General features: G+C 53.3%; 1 protein-coding gene across 1 annotated transcript in view; it reads right to left on the minus strand.

Moving 5' to 3' along the window:
* The window catches only part of ERICH1 (glutamate rich 1), a 51,131-nt gene extending 46,163 nt beyond the window's left edge, over positions 1 to 4,968 (minus strand). Inside the window, exon 1 of the mRNA XM_044911499.1 lies at positions 4,875 to 4,968. Within this exon, the coding sequence (XP_044767434.1) occupies positions 4,875 to 4,896 (22 nt within the window). The 5' untranslated portion in view covers positions 4,897 to 4,968. The remainder of the gene's footprint in view (positions 1 to 4,874) is intronic.
* Positions 4,969 to 8,216: the final 3,248 nt, after the last annotated feature.

Genomic DNA, 8,216 nt, shown 5'->3' on the forward strand with positions numbered 1-8,216 from the left:
GGACGGTGGCGTCCGCGGGACGGCGGTGAGGGGCAGGGAGAGAGGGATGGCGGTGAGGGGCAGGGAGAGAGGGACGGTGGCGTCCGCGGGACGGCGGTGAGGGGCAGAAGCAGGACCAGAGCTGTGTTGCTCCTGGCCCAGGGGTGGAGCCCACGCTCTCACCAGGCCGTCCCGTCCCAGCATTGAAGTGTTCTCTGTTTTGGAGGCCAGCTGGAGCATGCCTCCCGCGAGAGGCATTCCGAAGCACACAGAGCTTCCAGCGTCCGGAGCTGGGAGGCAGGGACGATGTGGTGCTCGAGACTCTGAGGAGGCACCATCGCGTGAGGGGCTACCACACTTGCTGCTCAGGCTCCAAGCAGCAAAACTAGACCCAGGGAGACATACCACAGTCAGGTTTTCTAAAAATGGATGAGCTACCTCATGAAATACGCTGCTCCCACTACAAGAAGGCACCCGGAAAGGCAGGGGAGGCACCTGTTAGGTAGGTGGCAGGGACACTACGCCTGGTCACTCATTTGAAGAGTGACCTGTGCAGTTCCTGAGGCCAGCACCGTGTGAGATGGGGACCAGACACTCCTGCAGCCCGCGCCGTCCCCGGGATCGCCCATTCCATAGGGAGCTGGCCCGTGGCAGCTGCCGCCCAATCCGCCTGGACATCCTTCCCGATTCCCAACGCTGTCGTGCTCCTTCCTCTACCTCGGCTCCTCGGAGCCAGCCGGTCCCCACCTGATCCAGCACTTGATTACATGCTGGATATTCACCCAATCTCCCACAGCACAAAGGAAGACCGCTTAGGATATGGGGGCCTTCATGGGACTCGCTTCAGTTACGGAGAGCTGTTCATTCCAGGTCTGCCTGTTACCTCCCAGAGGCTTGCAAAGTCTGGCCCAGGAGACATCTGCTAGTACCATTCACACATTTTCCCACATAAAATAGAGCACATTAAAAAAAAATTTGCTTCTTACTCAAGTCGTATTGCTGCAAAGGCAAAACATCCTCCCCATGAATCCCGCAGAGTTTCGCTACAAATCGTCTCAGGAGAAATTTGGGTGTCGGGAGGATTCAGGACCTGGCGGAAGCACTCTGCCTTCAGGGAAGCCCCTAGAATCACTGCTGCAGCCTGTCATGCTTTCTCGGTCCATGCCAGGCGCAGTATCTTTTTCCTGGGATGTGGCTCATCCGCAACCATGACCCTAGCCCAAAGGAACAACCTGGGACCTGCCTAGAATGAAAGCGTTTGATTCCCTGCTGCGTTCCCAGGGCCTGAACGAGATGTCACACACACTCAGCAGACTCAGTGAATATTTGCTGCATGAGTGAGTGTGAAGTGAGAGTTCTGCAGGCGACCCTGTGTCTCTGAAGGGGGGCAGGGCAGCGAGAGAGCAGAGCTGTGAGGGGAAGTCTGCACCAGCCATGGCTTTCTCCGCTTGCCACACAAATTGTAGGCTTCGACAAGTTACGGGTGCTTAGAATCTTTTTCCAACTGCAATCTCCCCCATAAGTGTTTCTGGAAGCATAAGTGTTGTCCCAGAGACATGCTCATCAGTGATATTGTTAAAAAGACTCACAAAACTAATATTTTGTTTCCCACTTAAATTGTAGACTTCCAAGACTTACTAATCCATCCTTCCAACTGCAGTGTCTTAAAACCTCACTTTGACAATTCTATCACCGATCCAATGGGAAAAGGAGGTTGTTTTTAGAGAAGAAGGTCCCTGACCGAGGAAAACAACGCAAGGTTTCATTCATCTCAATCTGTCGAGCTGCGAAAGGTTTTGACAACTTGACAAGGTGCACTCAGATGACTCTACTTTCTTGCAGAGGGAAGAGTACAGTGTCAGGCTTGGAAGGGCCACAAACACACGTGGGATGCGAGAAGGGGATGAAGAGAAAGAGTGGCTGTGCAGTCCAGGAAGGACCCCTGGTGACGGGGAAGACTGCTCGGGCTTGCAGCCAGCGCAAAGATCCAGGGTGGCCACCTGCATTAGGCCCGCTCACAAACCTGCAGAGTCTTCGCTCCTGCTTCCAGCGTATGTAAGAACAGTGGTCTGAGTACTCAAGATCTGTTAATGTTCATTTTGGAGACTAACATCTGACTGGTTAGAAATTAAGCCATTTCAACCTGTGATGATCTGTTTTTAAAGCTCATAGGAGGAAGTCAGGACTCAGCAGGGTGCAGAACAGTAGGGAGGCGTGCGCACAGTGTTCTCCTATAAAGGAAGCCACAGAGATAGGAACTCTAATCACTGCTCTCCATATTCTGCCTTACTGAGAAATTAGTTTCCATTTCTTATTTTAAACAAGTGCTTATTAACTATAATGGACACTTGACTTTTCATTTCAAAGGGCAAAACCACAATCATCCATTTTAAATGTAGAAAAGAAAAAATAATCACGGCCTGAACCAATCCAAGTAACATAAGAAATGTATCAAAAAACCTTCACTTTTACCTGAAAACATAAACTCCTAGAAGAAAACACAGGGAAAGAGCTTCTCGATATGGGTCTTGGTGATGGTTTTTTGGACAGGAAACTTAAAGCACAAGGAACAAAAGTGAAAATCCATCAAACCAAAAGGCTTCTGCACAGGACAGAAACCCACCAACACGATGAAGAAGTCTAGGGACCGGGAGAAGATGCCTGCCAGTCATGCATCTGAAAGGTGTTCATGCCCAAAATATATGAAGAATGTACACAACTCAACAGCAAAATACCAAGCCAATTAAAAAAAATGGGCAGAGGATCTGAATAGAAATTCTTCTATAGAAGACATCCAGATGGGCATCAGACACATGGAAAGATGTTCAACACCGCTCATCACCAGGGAAATGCAAATCCAAACCACAGCAAGAGATCACCTCACACCTCTTAGAATGGCAATAATCAAAAAGGCAAAAAATAACAAATGTTGGCAAGGATATGGAGAAAGGGGAACCCTCTTGCTAATCCATCCTTCCAACCGCAGTGTCTTAAAACCTCACTTTGACAATTCTATCACCGGTCCAATGGGAAATGGAGGTTGTTTTTAGAGAAGAAGGTCCCTGACCGAGGAAAACAACGCAAGGTTTCATTCATCTCAATCTGTCGAGCTGCGAAAGGTTTTGACAACTTGACAAGGTGCACTCAGATGACTCTACTTTCTTGCAGAGGGAAGAGTACAGTGTCAGGCTTGGAAGGGTCACAAACACTTGGTGGGAATGCAAGCTGGTGCAGGCACTCTGGAAAACAGTGTGGAGCTTCCTCAGAAAGTTAGAAATAGAACTATCCTGCGACCCAGTGATTGCACTTTTGGATATTTATTCAGAGGAAATAAAATCTGGAGCTCAAAGAGGCATCTGCACCCCCATGTTCACTGAAGCACTATTTACAATAGCCAAGACATGGAACAGCCTGAGGGTCCATCCAGGATGGATGAATAGATAAAGATGCTGTAGTGTATATACAGAATGGTACACTCAGCCATTAAAAAAGAAGGAAATCTTGCCATTTGCAACCACACAGGTGGACCCTGAGGGCCTATGCTAAATGAAATAAGTCAAAGACAACTACCATATGGTCTTACTTATGTGTGGCTTCTAAAAACCCCTGAATGCGTAGATACAGAGAACGGATTAGTGGTTAACAGAAGGGGTGAGGGGTGGAGGGAAGGAACTGGAGGAAAGGGGCCAAAGGTACAAACTTCCAGCTGCAGAGTTAATAACTCCTGGGACGTGATGTGCAGCATGGTGACCCTAGTCTATGATGCTGTGTGCTATATTTGAAAGTTGCTAAGAGAGAAAGTCCTAAAAGTTCTCACCACAAGGAAAAACATGGATGTTAACTTACTGTGATGAATCTGCAGTGTGCATGCATGTCAAGTCTCTATGCCACACACGTTAAACTTATACAGGGTTGAACGTCAATCATATCTCAGTAAAACTGGGAAAACATAAAACCTTCCCCTTCCTCATCTGAATGCTGATGACTGAGTGGGATGAGATCTAGTTGCACCTTAATGAGATGGGAGTTCCCTGCATCTTCCCACATTCAATTCTAAGGTGCCAAAATGTTAGCCAATTAAATGTATTCCACCCCTTGGGTGCTGGTTGAAAATATCAGGTAATGAACGCTGTTACAAGGTAGAGTGTTATGCCCATTTTACAGATGAAGCAAATGAGGCTCAGAAAGGCTTCTGACCTGTTCCAAGGGAGGAAAACAGTCCCACAGTGTATGCTCCACTACAAGCTGCAGGTCTCTGCAAAGTCTTTGGGGACCGACCCCGGCCCCTGCAAATCCCATATTCCTTCACAGAAAGGTGTTCCCCGCTCCTTCGGGGTCCCACGGGCCTTGTCGCCTCCGCCCAGGGCCTTTGGACACCCAGGGCTGGGGTACGGATCCCAGAGATACCTGGGGTCCTGGGGTCCTCCCGGGCCCCCAGCGCCAACATCCGCCTGGGTCTGGGTCTGGGGTCTGGATGGGAGGTGGGCCAGGGTCCAGAGTCGGGCAAAAGGTGGGCGGGGCTCTGGGATCCAAGAGGGAGGCGGACTAGGGTCCTGGGTCCGGGCGGGAGGTGGACAGGGCTCTGGGGTCTGGGGTCTGGGCAGGAGGTGGGCCGGGGTCCCCGTACAGGACGGACGTGGATAGGGCTCTGGGATCCCAGCGGGAGGTGGGCAGCTGTCCCGGGTCCGGATGGGAGGTGGGCGGGGCTCTGGGATCCAAGAGGGAGGCGGACTAGGGTCCTGGGTCCGGGCGGGAGGTGGACAGGGCTCTGGGGTCCGGGCGGGAGGTGGGCCGGGGGTCCGGGGTCTGGGTCCTAGAGCAGGATCGGGGCGGGCCGCGCCCCCGCTCCCCACCTGCGCCGCCCGCCTTTGCCCCCAGACCCCTACCCAGCGTACCTTGCTGCCGCAGCGCTGCCATGGAGATCCGGCGACCCCAGCTTACCGCCGCGGGACCCACTTCGCGGCCGGAGCCGCACGGCGACGCTTCCGGATCCCGGCCCTCTATGCCCGCCCACAACAACGGACGTGCCCAATCAGGATCCAGGGTCTTTCCCGCTGGCTGCCAATCAGCCGCCCTCCGGCTGTGGATTGGCTCGTACGGGGGCTGCGGGCGTGGCCGTGGGGGTGCTTCGAGCATGCTCAGAGGGAAGTGATTGAATCCCGGGTTAGCCGCGTTCTCAGTTTTAGTGCCTTAGAAGAAAGTCGGGAGATGCCGGGAACTCCAGTTTCATATGAACCCTCTTAAACTATATCTCCTCCTCATTACCATTTAATCATCAATATTCAAATGAAGAAAGGGAAGGATTTATTTTTTCCCCAGTTTTACTGACATGTAATTGAAATACAACACTGTAGGTTTAGGGAGGGGTCATGACTAGGGGGTCAGCGGGAGGGGGTCACGGGGAAGGGGGTCAGCGAGAGGGGGTTAAAGGGAGAGTTTAAAGGGAAGGGGGTCAGCGGGAGGGGCGTCAGCAGGAGGGGGTCAAAAGGAGGAGGTCAAGGAGAAGGGGGTCAGCGGGAGGGGGTCAAGGGGAAGGGGGCTAAAGGGAAGGGGTCAGTGGGAGGAGCCATATGGAGGGGGGTCAGCGGGAGGGGTTCAAGGGGAAGGGGGTCAGAGAGGGGGGGTCAGCAGGAGGGGGTCAAGGGGAGGGGGGTCATAGAGAGGGGGGTCAGCAGGAGGGGGTCAGCGGGAGGGGGTCATGGGGAGAAGAGGCACGGTGGCAGGGGAGGGCTGGTAGTGTGGCTTGGTGACCACCCACGGTGTCACCTCGGGTTCCGAGGCCCCACATCAGGGGTGCTGGTGCTGCAGGGATGGGAGCAGTGCTGGGCCTGCTTAGCGCCCACCCTGCACCAGGTGTCCTAAGGTACCCCAGAACTAGGGGTGTGAAGGCCAAGGCGAAGAAGAGAGCCTGCTGACGGCCATGGGGAAGACCACTGCCCTCCCCTGTCCCTCTTCCCTGCAGGTCCACGTTCCCCCGGTGGGTTTCTTCCCTGTGCGCCCCCATCCAACCCCACTGCACCTTCTCTAAGACCTTGACTTATTGTTTGCTCCCTTTCTCAAATTTACTTCTTGGAAAATAGATTTTCCCAGAGCCCAGAGTCTGTCCACGTCAGGCACTGTTCCAGATGCTGCGGACACGTCGTGAAAAGTCTGATGTTGGGAGACAGGAAGGGAACGAAGGGAGACACACGGCATGTCACGTGGACACGAGTGTGGCAGTCAGGAAGGCTCCACAGGAAGGTCAAGTGGGCCAGGCTAGCCGCAGAGGAGCAAGGCTTGGTGATAACCAGGCAGAGAGCACTCAGCAGAGGGGACGCAATGTGCCCTGAGGCTCCTGGGGGACGGTGTCTGCAGCGGAACCAGGGAGGGCAGAGGGGCGGATGCCATCAGGCAGGAAACAGGCCTCCGTGTTGGGGACACGGGCCCAAAGGGGATTATCACAACTCTACGTTTCCCAGCGAGCCATGGAAAATCATCAGCCTGCTGGAGCGGAGGAGTGGACTTCTCTGACCTACACCTTAAGTCCCTTGAGGAAGCAGGGAGACCAGGGTGAGTCCATCGCACCTAGAGAGACCTCGGTGGCCAGCATCAGGGTGGTAGTAGCTTCCGAGGTTGTAGGAAGCCGTCCTCGGATTTCGGATGTATTTGACGACAAAGCAAAAGAGGTTTTCATGTTGACCCGTGTGGGCTCTGAAGAAGAGCAGTGTGGCATGTGTCCACGGTGTTGTTCCGGAAACCGGAAGGATGGAGTCACACGGAGCAGATGGGAAGCCTCAGAGGGTCATCCTTGGGGGCGGCGGGCAGCATCTGCCCCGTGAAGTTTGAGAGGCTCGCTAGACCCGTAAATGCAGGCATCCATTGAACAGTTGACTGGGACTTTAGAGTTCAGGGGACCAGTGAGTCCAGGTAACCATTCACTGGTCCAAACCCACAGAATGTCCAACACCGAGAGTGAGCCCCGACGGGATTCACGATGGACGCCGGATGATGATGGTCAATGTGGGCTCATTGTTGTAACAGAGGTACCATCTGGTGGGCGTGTGGATGACGGGGGGCTGAGGGTGGGGGGGAGGCAGGCAGTACATATGAAGTCTCTGCACCTTCCCCTCAATTCTGTGAACGTGAAACTGTTGTAAGAAATAAAGCTACGTGAAACATGTTGGTGCAGGAGAAGGAGGGGTTACTCGCTGGACTAATGTCCTCGAGGAGGCTGCATCTTGAACTTGTCCTTCCCTTCTGCCACACCCCACCAGAGTTCAAGCCCACTCTGGACTTGGCAGCTTTACAAAAAATCTTCCCAGAAACCTGATTTTCCTCCTGCCCTAAGTCCTTAATCCCTTTCAGACACACACTTGAAAGAACTGACGACAAAGTCAGCCTCCACTTTGTCATCTGCGGCGTGTCTCCCGCATCCACCCCCGGTGTGCCTGCTCCTAGGTCACAGGACCTCACGTCCCCGGGTCCGGTGCAGGCTGAGCAGTGTGCACCTGCCACCCGGTGTCCTCGCAGGAGTGCCACCTTCCCAGGTGCGGAGCCAGACGTGGGATCCCTGTGCTTCCTCTCCTCCCTCTCCCCTCATAACCTGCCCAGAAAAACCACGAGGGTGTTCTCCCTGCAGTGTTTCTGGCCCCCGCTGTCTTCATCATCTCTCACTAGAATTCCTCCAGGCTTTTTTAAAAGAAGATTTTATTTATTTATTTGACAGAGAGAGAAAGAGAGAGCACGAGCAATGGGGAGGGGCAGAGGGAGAGGGAGAAACAGGTTCTCTGCTGAGCAGGGAGCCCGATACAGGGCTCCATCCCAGGACCCCAGGATCATGACCTGAGCCAAAGGGAGACACTTAACCGACTGAGCCACCCAGACGCCCCTCCTCCAGGCATTTTATTTTATTTATTTATTTATTTATTAATTAAAAGATTTTATTTATTTATTTGAGAGAGAGAGAATGAGAGAGAGTGAGTACATGAGAGGGGGGAGGGTCAGAGGGAGAAGCAGACTCCCTGCTGAGCAGGGAGCCCGATGCGGGACTCGATCCAGGGACTCCAGGATCATGACCTGAGCCGAAGGCAGTCACTTAACCAACTGAGCCACCCAGGCGCCCCTCCTCCAGGCATTTTAAACTGAGCTCCCCAATTCCACTCTTGCTTCCTCCCTCCCACCCCCTCCAGTCTTCTCATTGCAGCCAAAATGTCTTAAAAATCTCACTGCCATTCAGAATCAGTGAAGGTAATCCATCA

Source organism: Neomonachus schauinslandi, chromosome 2 (assembly GCF_002201575.2).
Source record: "Neomonachus schauinslandi chromosome 2, ASM220157v2, whole genome shotgun sequence".
In the NCBI taxonomy this organism is placed as follows: Eukaryota; Metazoa; Chordata; class Mammalia; order Carnivora; family Phocidae; genus Neomonachus; species Neomonachus schauinslandi.